We start from the raw sequence: 17,635 nt of genomic DNA, 5'->3' as shown, positions 1-17,635 counted from the left end.
AGTAACACAATGTAGGACAATACATTCTTACCTCATTGGAAATCTCGCTCTGCAAATTTGGTTTAATAAAGCAGACCGTTGTTCAGACATGCTGTGTTACAGATTAGATAATAGGATTACCATACCTGTCAAATACACAAAGCTAGTAATAGTCTGTTATTGTATTCACAAAGATGAGGGAAATGTTACTTCATGTTTGCTTAAAGCACACACACACACACACACACACACAGCACAGAATTTAACTGCAAACACTAAATAGGAGCATGTCAACTTCTGTTTGCTGCTGTGGAGATTCAGATTTCCAGGTCAGAATTGTTGTCTCATTTAAAAAAAACAGATCCAAGACAACAAAGTTCTCAGGAACAGAACAGTACAGAAACTTGTAATGCCCGACTTTGTTCTGTGCAATAATTACATTTAAACCTTTTTACCCTGAAGCTGTGTATTATTTAGACTTCCACTAATTGCAGTCTTTCTTGCATTTTGAATCTCTTTTTCATTCCACTCTCTGTAATTATTAATGTTCCTCTTCATCTCAGCGGAGTGGCCTAACCTGTTCCCTCTCCCCCCCTTCCCTGTGCTCTCAAAGCCGGATTCCTCCGTCTGTGTGATAAACTGGATTAAATGAATAGAGAAACTGCATTAGCCTCAGAAAAAAAATCCTCTTAAAAATCTGATTAACCTCCAATCCTCAAAGTTCTGATTGGACTATTAAATATTGAGTGAGATGTGTAAATTCAGTTAATCAACTTTAGCAAGATATTTGGTGCTGCTACATGCTGTGTGAATGTTACCTGACCTCACTCTCTCCATGACATGCTTTCCTTTTAGATGCTCTCTCTTTCTAACACACACACACACACACACACCCTCATATCCACACACAGACACACATCCCCCCCACCCCCGCTGAGGCAGCAAGTGAAGCAAAATAACTCACTCTGCCACACAATCGCTCCTTTGCCTCGCTCTAGGCACTGACTGCTTTATTCCATGACTTTTTTTTTCTGCCTCTCTTCTCTGTTCCCTCGTCCTCATTGGTTCTGTTTTTTTTTCTTTTCTTCATACCATCGTAACTCTGCTACAACAAGAGCCAGTGATGGTGAATTGCTTGACCTTTCTCATTGTGTGGTGGCGGTGTGCTGTGTGGTCTGTGTCGGCTTGGTTCAGCCCATACATCGAGAGGTTTGTTATTGTGGACACCTTTGTTTGGTGGGAATTGGAGGTGTTGTGTGTGTATTACAAGCCCTTTTACTGGCATTTGTCAGCGTTAGATCTGTTTAAATTTGCAGCTACGATGCATCATGTCAACAGTTTTGGCAGTGCCTCTACTTGCTCAGTAAAGATTGACATTGTATAAGACACAGCATTGAACAGGCAAAAAGGCTTTCTTTAAGACACAATTTTTACTGTACAAAATGTTTTATAGTTTTCACAAAATACATTTAGAAAGCTCCATTTTAAATAAAATTAAATTGAAATATTTAAGAGACAGCGTGTAGACGTTTTTTTTTTTTTATCTCAGAAGCATTGCTCAGACGTAAACCCAGTGTGTGTCCATGTTCTACGTACACACTGAAATAAAAATGCAAAACTCAAAAGAGCATGACAGATGATGCTAGAAAAACCCTCCCATGGTCTTCAATTATAAATAAGGACTGCGGGGTTCGACTGCAGTCTAACGAACTCGAAGCCAATGTAATCGAACAGAACGTGTTTACAAAATTTTGCAACACAAGACTAATATCTTAAAAAAACACTGTGTACTAGATGAAATACAAAGGCTTTGGTCTGTTTTACAATCAACAATGATTAAATCTGATATGTACTTGTAAACAACTGCCAAACACTTAAGTTTAAAACTCTGTCAAGCAATGTTTAATCATAATTATAGTAATTAAATATTTCTAGTTGCACAAATTTTTTTTGACCATAGGACACTATAATACAACTATACCTAAGAGACAAATTGTACCTGACCCTAAAGAAATGTATTTCATGATGCATGGAACATTTATAGAATATTCTCGGGGATATAAATGAAATCAACTTTATTGGAGAAATCTTTCTGGAAGATTTCTAGGGAAGACAAGTACTTTACATTTTGACATAAACAAACTGGATTATATCAAAGACGCAGTCTACCATTTACAGACTACAGGTTTTGTTTTACACCTGTTTTCCACATTTAATGTTCTTCGTGGTAATCTAGAGTCAATCCAACCACCGAAGCGAGAGGTCCAAGTTGTGTTTCATGTCGCACGGTCTTTGCACACTTTGAGCTGTTGATAGTGATCCGTGTTTAGGAAGCCAGCAAACGCAGGCCCTTGTCAGAGGAGTCAAGACCACAGCCTCAGTGGGTGGATCGAGTTTGAGTTGCCTCTGCTAAATATCCATTCGTAGGAAATGAAACCAATAAATAGTTGCTGTTTTTTTGACACAGTAAGAGTCTTCCCTCCAGCTTTTTCGTCTTTAATGATATGCAACACCGTCCAGAGACCATGCAAAGGCTGGTAGAAAGTCTCGATATAAGCAGATTTAAAAGATAGTCATGGCAGAATCTCCGGTTCTCCTCTCGCAAACAAACACAAGACCAACATGGTTTTCTAGCAGTCCATCTATCAGTACTTGATCTTGGTTTTTCATATTAACATACAAATGGCCATTTACTAACACACCAGAGAAAAAAAGGAAACAATGACTGAAGTTGGAAATAGAAAAAAAAACAGATAAGTTTTTGTTCCATAAAAATTTAACACCGGTCACTTTACAGAGGTCCATTTTTTCCCCCCGGTCTTTCTATCATCGTTCTGTCTTCCAAGTCCTCGTTTGAATGTGCCTAGAGCTACAGAACAGCATACAGTCCCAGTGGAAAAACAAAGCCCAGACGTCCCAAGGCTCTCCCAGAGTCTTTCTTTCTTTCGTCCTCTCCTCTCCTGTCCTTTGCCTCTTCTCAACCCCCTCTCGCCTTCTCTAATCTCCTGTGCCGTGTATATGTGAGGAGCACTGCCGGAGGGCGATGGTGGAGTGGGTGGTTACAGGGTGAAGTAGCTCTTCTCTCTACTGTAGTCTTGACCAGTACTGAGACATGTCAGGCTCGCTCCCTGGGACTTGGACAGGGACAGAAACTCCAGGAGAGATGAGTCCTGCAGAGACAAGAAGAGAACAGACGTCAGTAAAAAAATAAAAATAAAAGGGGAAAAAAGCCCCAGAAGTCAACATACTAGATTAGATGAGTGAATGCACCATGCACAGTTAGTGTGACAGCTAACAGTGGTTAGCCTTATAGCACAGAGCATTGTGCTTTAAATGCCTGCAAATAGGTAGACGAGCAGTAGAGCTGCAGTGAGTCACAATGCTCTGCACATGGTTGCACAGTAAAAGGCTTGCAAGCTCGATAAATTGAGGCTTTGGCAATGGCATTTAAACAGAGAGAGTACAACAGCAAATGAATCAAATTAATTAGCAATTTAGCACAGAGGAAATGTGGTTATGCATGATTAACTCTTCGTGACTATAACCGGTATATATGGCTCTCAGTAACAGCATCCTAATGGGGTGGAACTAAACTATGGGGCTGGAGTAGTGGGATTGACATGATGGCGAGAGCAGCGATGAAATGAGCTTTGTTCATGCAACTGCGGAAAGAAAATGATATGGAATGTAGAGGCGTTGATCCACAGATGTTTAAACCATGATGTTTCATGGAAAAGGACAATTTGCAGCAACAGGTCATGAGTCAAAGATGGCTATGTAGTACCCCCAAATTACAGGAAAGGTGGCAGATATTTAGAGGAGTGCACTGTTTGTTATGATTAATTCCCAAGGAGGTTGGTAAACAATGAACTTTCTGCCTACCTGTTGAGGTGGTACCAGAAGTGGTCATTGATTGGCTGTTCATATGTGCCTGCATATGAGGGGGCGTGTATGTGTCGTAGCTCCGCCCATTCACAGGCGGACTGGTAGGCAGCATGCAGGAATAAGAGGAGGTCTGGCTGGGCTATAGATGGGGAGAGAATGTTACATTAGCTTAGCCAACCATAGCTGTACTCTGTAATACTGTAAGCTCTCACAGGCACGTGTCTCGATTTATTTGTGTTTATCATTTTAGTTCTAATTCTCTGAGAAAGCTGCCCTTTAAATAAAAAATACGATTTTTAAGGAAGGTTGTGTTTTTTTTGGCCAGGAAACACAATTTAAATTACCCATGGTGTGTTTGATTCCACTTTTACAATCATATCAATAATCATAAAATATTACATAAAAAGGTGTATCTTTAAATCTTATACTGCCTGCTGTTCTGAGCGTTATGGCATTATACTTACTTGCATAGGTAGATTGTTTGCCATGGTGAAGCTGGGCATGGGGGGCAGCGCACTGTAGGTGTTTGTAAGTGCAGAGTCAGGTCTACCCAGCATTGACCCCGAGGTGAAAGACACTGTGAATGAGGAGAGAAAAAAAATGAAAATGTGGTTAAAACCCCGCAGAATCCCACACAGTCCTCCAGTGTGAGAGAGCATCTCATTAGCGTTAAGTAGTGCGTGCGTGAGGTGACGCCTTTATCTGACAGGCTGATAGGCCCGGACAGATACTGTACCGTGTGTGTCTCAGGTGATTGACTTGTGAGCATGAGCTTCAGCTCTGCCGGTGTGCCCTCCTGCCTGATTCGGTAATTACGCAGATAGTCAGCTGAGAAGTTTTGCTCAATCATCCATCAAAAGGAAAACCACCGGTGCTTCTACATGTGAACTAGAGCGCACAGCCACCGAAGCCTCTTTCCCCCTTTCATATTAATCCGCAGGCTGTCACATAATAACATTTAGTAACATTTCACGTGGATCCTATCTGACTTGAACCCATGGACAGTTAAATGTGTTGTTACTGACATTACTACAGTTATAACTTTTATGACTAGTGTAGCCTAACCAATTAATGGTTGCGCAGCATTTCTTCAACACAATAGTTGACGAATTCTGTTTTAATTTAATAGGCTATTATTTTAAGGGATGGGGTATCCTGTAAGTATTATCCCAGCTGTGGTGGACCTACCCGGTGTAGTGGGCTGTGGGATGGCCTGGTAGACGCTGGTGCTAAAGCTGCTGCTGATGGGGATGTGACTGGAGGAGTTGTTGGCCTGCCGGCGCTGGTTCCGCAGCTTCTCCTCTCGCCTCCACTTTGCTCTTCTATTTGAGAACCATACCTGCAATGGAAGCTTCTTATTAGTTTTATTCCAGGCACCCCACCCCCCTCTGGCAAATAAAAAAAATAAAAATAACCAATCTGGTGTAAGAAGTTCTGATCACTCACTTGTATTCTTGCTTCGGGCAGGTCGATTTTCGCTGCTAGTCTCTCTCGCGCGAAAACATCTGGATAGTGAGTTCTTTCAAATTCTGTAATGCAAGAAGTCGCACAAGTGTCAGAAAATAGGCTAAGTAATAAATTAGGTCAAGGGTCAATTCATTTTTTTCCAGGTCTATTAGTTGAATAAATGCTTGTCAAAGGCCAAAAACAAGTTAAACATGTGAGAGAGCTATGTGCCATGTCTGACAGATGTGAGGCCTGTTATTCGTTTGTTATAATAAACCATTATTTTCTGTTTGAATTCACCTAAGATAATCAGGAGTATTTATTACTAATAACAATAACATTTTGTAAAAGAAAGAAATCCAATATGGCGGATTTATATGTATAAATGATTGCTCGACCTTTTTCCAGAGCTTCAATTTGCTCCTGTGTGAAGGACGTGCGATTTCTCTGTAGTTTCCTCTTGAGCTGCAGACGCATCTGTGTCTCCTCTGAATCCTCCCCGTTCGAGCTGATGGAGTTTGTGTTTTCTCCTGCACCGTCCTGCTGTTGACAACCATCTGCAGAAAAAAAAACATTGAATGGAAATATAAATTTCAATTAAGCTAAATGAATAATTAATTCTCTCGGGTCTCGCGTTGTATCAACCTGCAGCTAATTGTGCAGACGGCGGTGTAATGTCATTAATTAAAAGCCCCTATCATGGCTGATTTGATTCAAAATCAGGGGAATGATTGCAAGTTCTTCTTAATGTTGCCGGATTGCTGCCTGTGTGAAGAGGAACAATATGAAGAGGGCTTCCCGGTTAAAGTGTTTATAAAATATTGTGGGAAAAACATGCTGGTGAGGGAAAGGCCTCCTGTACTTATCGCTTCCCAACAATGGTGTGTGTTCTCAAAAGGTTAAGAGAAATGTGACAAGATGTGGCGAGCCTCTTTTCAGAGCCTATGAAATGTATTAAAACCCCAAACTCTTTGCCCCCCACCTTTTTTAGGGCAGTGCAATGCCTCAATGGTCGCTCCCATATGGGCGTTGGTATAGCCATTGAGGTGACCACCAACTTTTGAATAGGAGAAGACGCTTTTCAGAATGATACAATGCATTCAGGAGTAAGGGAAACCATTAAACTATGGACACAGCCAGGGACGAGCAGTGAGCCCTCGGTGGGTGTAATATATGGGAGGGGGCTATTGGAGGGAGATGACAAAAGGATCCTCTCTCTGTGGAGGCGCGCAGGCTATAGTGCTTTGGCATTGTGCGCACGAGGATCCCAGTCAACAGAGCTTTGAGTCCAGTGTGTTAACCCTTATCCACTACCATCATTAATCACGTCCCCCGGCCAGCTACACGCCAGTCAGGATTTCTGTCTTCAATTGGAAACAAATGAGTGAGGAGAGAGCATGCAACCCCCTGAACAACCAAAATAAGGCCAATCTATTCACTGCCCCTTCAGTTGCAGGGCGAGGCTTATCGACTAATGTCTGTCTTGTTGCTGGACATCATTATCACACCGAGAAGTTAATGCGAAATTAAGCAGGGGTGCGCGGTTTATGTAATATCTCACTGGTGTCTGTGTGGGTTGAACTCATAAAGGGGGCATTTCAGCTTTTTGTATGCAGATTTTGTTTATGCCTTTATAGTTTTAGTGAGTAGCCTAGTGCCTTGCTCTAGGATGGAGCAAGTGCAGAGCAGCCTTTAGGCAGCCAGGCTCCTGTGCCCTCTAGGACCATGTTGGCTCCATTGCACACACACACCAAAAAATAATGCAAACTTCATTTTGTCAAAGTTAAGCTGTCTTGTGAGAAAAATATGTAGCAGTCAGATGTTTTATGCGTTTCCGTGTGAAGCCAAGCAAGTTCGCTCACAGTTCCTCTGCAAGGGAACTAAGCATGCCTTTCTGCAGGCCCGAAAACACAGTTAGTTTGTCTAAATGTGAAAGTCTTGGTTCACTGGAGGAAACCTGATGCGACATGTTTCTTGACAATTCCCCTTGCTGCAAAATAGTATAAAGTATTCTTCTATAGGCCGATAGTTTGTAGCCACCCTATTTGTTTCTTCACTCTGGATAATCCATAAAAAGGAGTGAATGTGCAGCTATTATCCGTCTGCCAGACCCACTGACGCTGGGATGGGATTTGTTTTCTTTATAAAAGCGCTGGGAAATAAACTCATTCTTTAGTATCATGATGTCTCAACCAGTGAGGCGGAAAAGCAGCAAGAAAAAGAGAGAGATACCGAACCAATTGCGGCACCTTTCAGCTGCTGAGACCGGATCAAAACACTCTTGAGAAACCGCTTAGAACTGAAAGAGAAAGTGAGAGACTAAATCCTATAGACGGGATTTAGAGCCATATAGCCAGCGAGTGAGAAGGAGAAAGAGATAAAAGACCAAATCGGTGAGGAGTTTTATCCGTTCCTCTTTGGATAGAGTTGTCTTCTTTTGGGGCCCTGTCACTCTCCATGTAGCCATTATATCTGCTTACTCGCCTGTCGGATGGAGAACATATTTTCGTTCCCCTGAGACAACTGCTTTACTTAAATACTTGAATTAAAAACACAACAAAGAATTCATTATTGTAGCTGCTATTGTTGTTAGTGTCATGCTTGGTATTGTTGTTTCTGGTGTTACAACAATTAATATATATCTAATCAAATGTAAAAATAATAATGCTTAAATATTAGTTTTTATTAAGAGTAAATAATAATTAATCTAATGTGTGTGACATATTGTACCAACGGCAACTACAGAAACTAAATAAGAAGTAGGCTATAATAATAATAATAATAATAGTAATTTATGTATAATAATATATTAATAATAACAATAACATAAGTAATTATAATTCCAACTTTGAGTGACTCATTTTAGCTGTTAACATGATCGTTTCCGCTTTACTGCGTGTCGGCAACAGCCCCACGTGTCCAGATGGTCATCAAACAAATGCAAATTATTATTCGCTATGACTGAATTCCAGCACATTTCCCCTTTTCTCATGCATATAAATCGGAAACAATACTTCGTCGCGATACTGGTTCAATGAATGAATATTTAGGAGGCAAGCTGGTGTTTCTTATAGGAAAGTCTGCTCAGTTTTGGGCCTGCAGTAGGCCGTCAGGAAAACCTTCTGAAGTGGAATATTTCCACATCAGCCTTGCCATCTCCACACTCCTGCATGTTGCCACAATGAGAGACAAAGCCCTCTCTAATGAGCAATTACACGTAGTCTGGACCGTTCCCATAACCAATCATTGCGTGTGAGGGAAAACATTCCTTTGTACTAATATCCCCGCACACAGCACCCCGGCTCTGCCTCACCCATCAGGAGGGAAGGAAAATGAAGGCTGTTGGATGGACACCTCTGCTGAAAGGACAAGCCGCTGTCACGCACATCCATGTCTGGGACAGTGGAGGCATTCAGACTGCATGCATGGCCTATGGCTTCCTCTAATCGACTAGTCTTAATTGGGGATCTTGTCCAGGGCATCAAAACATGCCAATACAATACCTTCCTGTAAACAGGGCCGTGGACCGGAACCACTGGAATAGTATGCTGTAAAACTATTCATATTCACACATGGCGGTATATGGTGACCTCTGTGGAGTTCACAAATCCTGCCGCACCTCCTGATGCAGGGCAAATCATTTTTGTGACTGGCCATAAATGTTACCGAGCCTGAAAACCCAAAACTAGGCCTATAGACCGCCTGGCTGTGCCCTTCTCTGATACAACCTTAACAGCCATGCAAGCGTCAAGGTGTCTTTATTGCCACTGTATGATAATGAGGCTCACCTTGGTTGGGCTGCCCTGGCACTGATGTTCCGGGGTACCAGCCGGGCCGGGTCCCCCAAGTTCCTGTCTGACCGTTGAGCATTCTCAGCTTGTCATACATGCCATCTGCGCCCATCTGTTGCTTTTCACTAGCCAGGTTGCGGAGGACTCTGTTTATCGATGACACCTGAATGACAAATTACATATGATAAAAGTAAGGATCAGATGGAGCGCCCGGCGGATCACTGTGTCTTCTTAATGCGGGCACAAAGATGTGGGTGCGCAGCGGGTTCCCAGCACACACACACTTTATAATCATAATAAATCTGCACAGGAAGAAGTTCCTGCAAAGCGCACAAATGGACAGCGCGCTCCTTCTAATTGACTGTATGTTTGGGTGATCACATATGCTGTAGCCTAATGCGTGCCCCCACCCCCTGCCCCCACCCCCTCCACCACACACACACACACACACACACACACACACACACACAAACGCAGTGTATTTAATAAGACTGAATGGTTGGTTGCCCATCTCCTTTTCTTTCACTGCATGAGAAAAAAATCATTTCATGTGGCAAATTAAATCATGCACATAACTTAGAGTCAGTACACTTACACTGGGTATATTGTCGTTGGTGCAGATCCCCTCCGACAGAAGTCTGTCACGGATCTCCCACGCAAAGATAGACGGGCACTCCCGCTTGTACTGCGCGATTTTCGCGACCACCTCTGGAGTGGCGACCCTGGGCTTGCTGCCGCCTATTGCTCTCGGTCTTATGGAGCCAGTTTCATAATATCTACCCAGGATCTTGCTCACACAGCCGTTGGATACCTGTATAGAAAACAAAAGACACAATTCACATACATTATTTACGACTATTAACGGAATTTCTAAGATGGCGTCAAATAATTATCACCTTTTCACTGTCCAGCACTTGGACTTCATCATGGGTCTATAAACACAAAAAATATGCCTTGAATGGTATATTGGGCATTTTTTTTAACAATATATTTATTCTTTATAAGAGTAGGCAGATTACTTTCCTTTTTGTCGATCTTATTAGCTACATGTCCATAAAAGGATTTGTGTAACTAGTAAACAACAATTTTACTGGCTTCAACAATCATACAATTGCAACATGGATTTAACGTGAAAATCATACCGTTATGTCTAATAATTTTATTTTTAAAAAGTAGTTTGCATCCAATTGAAAAAGTCTGTTTAAACGTGTTTTAGGGATGATAAAGGAGTGTGATTGTCACCTGCAGTATCCTGGAGATGTCGCAGGGTCGAGCGCCACTGTGAGCAAGTTCAACTATTTTCTGCCTGGTGGAATCCGGCAGCGGTCTACCATTAACAAACACACCACCAAGCTGGTTTACGCCACTGTGACCTACATGGAGACAAAAGCATCGGAGTCATCACATCGTTTTATAACTGCAATTAAAACATAATGTGATAAAGCACATGATTTTCATTTAGTGGAGAGGAGAATGGCAGAAGCGTTCAGGATAACCGAGTTAAAGATGAAACACGAAGACAGAAGTACAAGAAGGTTCATTGCAGTTGACTTCAAACAATTTAAATGAACTGCCATAAGCTTATAACAAGTGTTTTAAAATCCAAGTACACTGATAAAACAATAGTTTTATGAAATTGTACCGCTCAGCGCATTCCCCTCTGAAGATAAACACTGCGCAGTTATTCAGAAAGCATGCATGAACACTGATTAAAAGACAATAGCCTCACATAAACTTAACCAAAACATCTCCATATGTTATGTTCTAATAATAAATTAACACATCAGTCGGTCTTTTGCCCCGAGGAAACTCAACCAACCTTTTATCAAACCGACAAACTTCGGTATTAAAACATTCGCACCGTTATCCATCCCCTCCTGTACAGCTGCGCATCACCAAGACCAAGCACCTCACTTAGAAACTATCCTCAAAGTAAAAACCAGCAGCGCCGACAATCGCATCAAACACTATACCTGAAATAATGTGTTAAATTAGCTTTCATTCAAAAGCATCACATTTTGGAAAGTGTCGTTACATCGCCGGTAGTCCTTCAAAACACACAATTACGCATCAAAAAGACCACACTACATAGGTTACCAGCTCTAAAATAGCAATTTTCATGATTGGTTATTGTCTAAAAAATAATAATTGTTTTGGAAATTATCCCCAAATTGTTCTATTGCATCTCTCTAAAGCACAGAATAAGCCCGCAAACCTGAAGCCAAATGGGAGAGCTGACTCCCCGGAGTGCCTGAGCTGCTCTCTGTTTCTCCGCTCCCTTCCCCTGCGCTGCCGCCCAGTACATTGACTCCGGGAGCAGAGGCTCCTTAGCAATAAATAAGCTCCAAATATAGAAGAGGGGGAAAATATGATGAGCCTGCCTGACATTTGTCTTTAAAATAAAGCTAGCTGCACGTCAAGTTTGAGCTTAATTTCTGGAAATAGGCGGAAGTCGCCTCGGATCATGCATGGGAGGCTAATTGAAAAGATCAGTTGGAGCACTTGTGGCAGGCATGTCACTTTATGACACCGCTCTGCTTTTGAAAATCGCATCGTCACGACAAATAGTAGCATGATAAAACGACCCTTTCTGTCTGCATTTGGATATCACTCAGACAAAATTGGACGCTACTCGTTTACCCTCCGAGGGAGACTTCGTTTTAAGGTGGCCGGGGGCTACCCGCGGCCACACAAACGAGGGCGCGCCTGGATTCTTAACATATTAAAAGTGACATGCAGTTTTTTCCCCCCCTTGTTTGTATTTGACAACAAATGCTCACAGCCACTGCAGTCCTGTTGTGTGCAATCGGTAGGCGTCTTTACTCTGAAATATGTCATAGGACTCTGGTGTAAACTGCTTTAAACGTATTTTATATAAATGACCAAAAGGGCCTGTTGGGTGAAAATAAACCTGCTTAACTGAGTAGGCCTAACTGAGTTTAACTGAGCTATGCGTAATAATCTTCCAGCGTGGATCTGATTGATAGTAAACCCATTATCATCCCTCCTGCTCTTTAGTAATACCAGGATTAAGTGGAATTAATAGACTTCTTACGCTTAAATTGGCCTACCCGCATTAAGCAGCCCTGCTCGCGCCTGCTCCATCACCTCGGATTTATAACTATCATATAAATCCTCCGGATCGATAAAACCGTCAGATAAGGACATCACATAAAAATCAAACTCTCCTAAGGTTAAGTCTTAATCATGGCACAATTCCCTCAAGTGCCCGGAGTCGATCTCGCCCGCTGGCGCTGATTATGCGCCTTGTATTCTATTGCAAGTCGACTAATAGGAAAACATATGGTGTCAATTTGGACGCTCCCCACCATATACACCCAGGAGTTATTAGCACAAAAGCCACCGAGGCCGTCGCGACCTTTAGACAACCCAAAGGGCCGGGCCCAATGATATCTCCTCGGCAATTCGCACCAGACATCACACGCCAAGCCATGGGAGCATCCCATTATCATCAATCCGCAGCAAAGCAGAGCACTGGGTATTGTACAGCGCTTTGATAAGGCCCTATCATCTCTATAATAGACAACTGGCAAGCGACAAGTCACAGCGCCGTGGCCTATAAAATAAGTCTCTAATGCCACCAGTTTGTAGAAGTATTTTTTTGTTGTTGTTTTTCATTTTCGTCACTTTCCGCCTGTTTTCCTCATGAATCACGCCTCACATCAAACCACCCCAACAGTCACGTCGGCCAACATTTGGATTCAAACACTTTTGGACTATAATTCGCACATATTACAGCACAGAACACGTCATCGAGGTATATGGAGAATAATATAATAAAATTATTCCACACACCTTCATCACAGATGTCATACACCTCTTGTCCAGCAGCAAGAGAGAGAATGTTTCATGTTTATCCTTTTTGATTTCAACACACCAGGAACAAGACAAGATATTCAACTCATGGGCCTCTTTAAAACACACACACACACACACACACACACAGGCCTATAAGCAACTTAATCTACCATGTTTTTGATTGGCACCCACGACAATATGGTTGTTAATATTTATCTTCCGCTGTGAGTTCAGCCTGCACCTAACAGCTAACAGTGAGGCCTTGCGGTTATAATATGAGCAGTTTCTTTCTAGTTCATGCTGCCTGTCCGTGAAGAATATGGACTAATCTACATAAGACATTATTGCTATTCCTCATGTTTCATGCAGGGCTCTTCTCTACGCAGCTAATCTCGTATGCAGCCTGGCAGCCAGCTCTAACGCTAATGCAGACGGCTGTGCAATTATTTAATACCAACTCAAGCAGAAACAAAAATCTCCCTCTCGACCCAACCCCCTCTATTCTCCCTCTCCCTCTCCCTCCTTCTCTCTCTGGAGCAGGACGACGTGTGATTAACTTGTTCAATAATAACTTGCCTACCTATTATTGCAAAAAAAAAAAAAAAAAAAAATTAACAGCAATGAAACGGCCATCAAATAACTGAGAATATGTTTCCCCTGTACCTCAAAGGCATGCAAAGTTATTTATGCCTGCACATACATTTTTCCCCTCTCTCCTTTAAAGGCTTCTTCTTAAAGTTATCGGGCTATAACAACCAGTGCATAATGTCAGTGGGTGTTGCTTCCATGCAACGACAGAAGAACTTGTGTTTTCAATCACAAAGTTTTTAAAACTAAATATACATAAAAACAACTTACTGTTCTGCATCATTGAGGCTACGCCAGACTCCCACGTGGCTTGGTTGTGGTATTCTAAGCGTCACAAGGAGGAAAAACAAAGCTGGTTATCATCACACCATTAACCTTGTGCACACATGTCAAATTATTTGCAACATTTATTTATTTATTTATTTATTTATTAATAAAATAAAGGTTTCTCATCCCATCGTTCGATTTGAAATTTTTTTTGCGCATCTTGTGCTTAAATATTACTGATGCATAATGAATTTCACATCCTCAGTGTATGTATGTATTTTAATTAAACTTGCCTGGAAACAGAGTTGACTGTCCACTCTATAACAATTTAGTCAATCATCTGCCGTTTTCACTACTTAATGTCTCCCTATAGGACAAAGCAAAACAACACATTAGCACAGCCACAGCTATACTGATGCACTCACACCTACTGTATCTTCATTTGTGCCCTACATTTACAATTAACCTCAACGTTGCAAATCGTCAAGCAAATACATCAAAATTGACGCGGGACGAGATTATTTGAACATCTCTGTTGGGCCTGTTCCCGGAAAATAAAATTTAAATTAACATCCTAGCCGTGATTTGGGGCCTTTAACTCTTTTACAGCTCTATTTCTTTCAAGGCTTCTGGTGCTGGTGTTATTTAGTTCATACAAAGCAATCAGCCCTTGCCATCTCAGCAAGAGGCTTCTGTTTTGTTTTGTTTTTTTTGAAAACTTGATATCCCTCCTCTTGTGGAGTCTATCCTGGAAACTGTACAGTGACACACGTTGTCTACCTCGCCTCACTGCTCTGCAAAAGTCCAGACCAGGAGGGGGTACAAAGCTGGTGCACAAAGCCTGCTGGACTCCCAACAATGCACCCCCTCTTCTGCCTCCCTATACCTCAAACCCGGGGCGAAACTCCGCGACTAGAAACACACAGCGTCCCCACTAAACACACCAACAAGTTCAGATTAATACAAAGAGCCGGAGGCATGCATCCACCCCCTCCGGGACCATTCACACACACTCTCTTTCTCACACACACACATACACACACGACCGTGACCCCGGTGCAGCTAGTGCGTGAATGTGGGGTTTTGTTTGTCTTGTTTTTATAGAGAGAGAGAAAAAAAATGTAAAAAGTAATTTCTTGTTATAAATATTTGGGGGTTATTTTGTGCTGCTGGTGCGGGTTGTAAAGCGGGTTGAATGACACAACAGCGCAGTAGGGCGCTCAATTGGAAAAGACAAATGCATTAAAGAAGCTATTGACTGGGGGACATATAAAAAGGGGGCCAAGGGAGGGAGAAGTCTGAAGTTTTCGTTTTCTTCCTCCGTGCAAAGTTGTGTTGTGTGCAGAGCAAAATGGCCTAATAACGTCCGTGTTTAGTCCAAGACTAGTTTGTGAGACTCACGTAGGCTGTAGGGCCGCCATTGCTTTTTAGGCTGCTGCTTTCTTTCATGTTTAACAAATAGGCTGCATTAATTAAATTCAGATTCCATCACATTGGCCCACATAGCCCGAGTTAGCCTGTTTAGCATAACCTAAAATTACCAAAACAACCACTACATAATGCAGACATTATTATTATTATCACTGGCTTAATGTCATGATGTTAAAGCTAATGTGGAAAAATATATATATTAAAAAAACAGTCTATTAAGTTTGGCCAGCCTGTGAAATTCAATGCAGTCGGTAGCTTTTAGCCTCATAAGGTCCAAGTGGTTAATCATTTATTTAAGGTCGAAAGCTCAAACGTTGTGATTCCTGAGGTTAACTGCGATCTAATCTGCATTTCTTTTCCATTAGTAATCCGTAACAACAATGTCTTAATTCAGCATGCTTATTTTGGCTTGCTCACAACATTCATATGCACAAGTGGTCCATGTAGGCCTTGACTACAATGGATCCCGATGTAAGTTGCAGGTTTACGGAATATAAATATAAATATATAGCCGATAATTATAAAACGTGTTGCATAGCCTATTGCAGAATTCATTTAGCGAATTAGTTGTTAGCATGTAGCTAACAGGTTTAATCACATCTCAAAGGATCAACCTTTTAGTGGGTGTTAACATTTTAAGCCAAAGGCCTGGTGTGTTTTTACTGACAGTCTTTTTCAGTGGATTTGTATTTTCAATGTATTGCCTTATTTATGCTGAATTTACCGTTAGAATTACAAAAGAGAAATGTCAGAATTAAGCATTAATTTAATGCATGTGTTATTATTTTATTAATTAGCATAGTCTAATTGTTTTGGCAAAATAGTTTAACAGCAGCAGCAATTTGGATCCATATTTTGTGTATTATTTAAATTATTAAAATTATGTGTATATTATATTAGGCTATAGGCCTGTTAAGATAAGTATCTGACTATTTCAAAATACTACACAGCCTAACGGCTGTAAAATGTAGAATGTAAAAGTAGCCTAGTTTAACTCGCTGTCATTAAGGGTAGACAGAAACAGCTTAGAAAGAAAAGGATAAAGTTGTATTTCCTCTGACACACAAACACACTAAAAACGGGCCTCTCCTCCCCAAGTGCTTCACGGAGGGTTTTTTTTTTTAGAAGGCGCTTGGGTGACTCGCCTGCATGAATCAATCTGACACCTTTCCTCAACGGGTCATTGCGCCCCATTCTCCACGATGATCACTGTCCTGGCCCAACGTGACTTTTTACTCTTTTACTGTCATAAATAAGCGGTAAGCTATCCGTAGGCCGAAACACACCAACAAAATCGAGCAGATAAAACCGACAGACTCTAAAGGCTGTTCGCACTTTTGAGTGTCCAGTCAGAAGACAGGCTGCACAGTCCAGACGATAAAACACCCACAACCTCACCACTAAACCTCCATCTATAGCCTAAAAGTAACGACCTACAATAAAATAATATCTAATAAGAACAATTTAATAATGATGATAATGATAATTATAATAATGATAATAATAATTATTATTATAATGATAATAATAATAATAATTCCAGAATTTAACACCAACCATAAACTTTTAGTCAGGATCTCACCTTTTTGGGGCATCCTGCGTCGTTGTCAAAGTCCTGGGAAAACTATAGGCTTCAGCCTAGTTCTCCACACCACAAAAAGAGAAAAAAAAGCCGACCAGGATCAGTCTCTCTCGTAAGTTTAGAAGAGGAAAAATTAGTTTCCAGTGGTCTTCGGCGGAGACGGAGGGGATATCCCTGCGAAGTGGACAGAGATTGACAGTGAACTCAGATGTCAGGACGCACGGAGTTTGGCGAGGATGTGCGCTGGCGTGTGAGAGAGCGAATGAGAGAGTCGGAAAGAGAGAGAGTGGGGAAGAGAAAAGAGAGCGAGAGAGGGGAGGGAGGGAGAGTGGCGGTGGTGGTAGAAGGAGGTGGGGGTAAGAGAATGAACACACCTATGCTGATTGGTGATGGAACAAGTGTATTAATGTATGTGTTCCTGGTCTGCTGTGTGCGCCTCGCCTCCCTCCGCAGCTCTTCACTGGCCCATTAGCGCGACCCGACCTCTGTCATCATCCCCCATATAAACACTTCCCCCTACACCACAGCCAAAGCGGGAAACGGGGCCGAGCCACAGACAGAGAGAGCGAGAGAGAGAGAAAAGGAGGAAGAGAGAGAGTCTCGTCTTCCCAACCCACTAATCAGCCCACGCATGCAAATACCCTGCGCTCACTTGCTGAATATTGCCCTATTGCAAAGCAACTGCCTCGGAAATGCCCATTGGACGGAAAGCTCTATTCTTCCAGGCTGAATTGGGTCCGCGCAGGGAATCTCAGGCATGTTCAGCTCCAACCTGAGGCTAACTAGTGCTGCAAGGGGGACGGAAGCTCGCAGTGGAGCAGCAGCGCGCACGTGAATGTTGGAACTC

The 17,635-nt window shown here is 42.0% G+C and overlaps 1 protein-coding gene across 2 annotated transcripts; it reads right to left on the bottom strand.

Annotated features, from left to right (window-relative positions):
* Positions 1 to 1,338: 1,338 nt before the first annotated feature.
* pax6b (paired box 6b) lies at positions 1,339 to 17,384 on the bottom strand. Of its 2 annotated transcripts, XM_038701288.1 has the most exons (12): positions 16,789 to 17,384; positions 13,779 to 13,832; positions 12,918 to 12,941; positions 10,344 to 10,474; positions 9,697 to 9,912; positions 9,099 to 9,264; positions 5,709 to 5,867; positions 5,311 to 5,393; positions 5,053 to 5,203; positions 4,329 to 4,441; positions 3,862 to 4,003; positions 1,339 to 3,149 (listed from the first exon to the last, which is right to left on the bottom strand). In XM_038701288.1, the coding sequence occupies exons 1-12, from the start codon at positions 16,799 to 16,801 to the stop codon at positions 3,064 to 3,066; spliced, it is 1,338 nt and encodes a 445-aa protein (XP_038557216.1). In that variant the 5' UTR covers positions 16,802 to 17,384; the 3' UTR covers positions 1,339 to 3,063. The 2 variants fall into 2 exon arrangements, with proteins under 2 accessions (XP_038557216.1, XP_038557217.1); XM_038701289.1 differs by lacking the exon at positions 12,918 to 12,941.
* Positions 17,385 to 17,635: the final 251 nt, after the last annotated feature.

Source organism: Micropterus salmoides, unplaced genomic scaffold (assembly GCF_014851395.1).
Source record: "Micropterus salmoides isolate LMB-PRFRI ecotype aquatic unplaced genomic scaffold, ASM1485139v1 Ms_hic_scaffold_6, whole genome shotgun sequence".
NCBI lineage: Eukaryota > Metazoa > Chordata > Actinopteri > Centrarchiformes > Centrarchidae > Micropterus > Micropterus salmoides.
This window is presented reverse-complemented; position numbering and strand designations above follow the sequence as displayed.

What these genes read in the sequence shown, in the direction of transcription:
- pax6b (XM_038701288.1), bottom strand. An exon ending in GTATGACATCTGTGATGAAG is followed by an intron (nt 10,475 to 12,917) that starts GTGTGTGGAATA and finishes GTCTCCATGTAG; the next exon opens with GTCACAGTGGCGTAAACCAG. An exon ending in ACATCTCCAGGATACTGCAG is followed by an intron (nt 9,913 to 10,343) that starts GTGACAATCACA and finishes TTTTCTATACAG; the next exon opens with GTATCCAACGGCTGTGTGAG.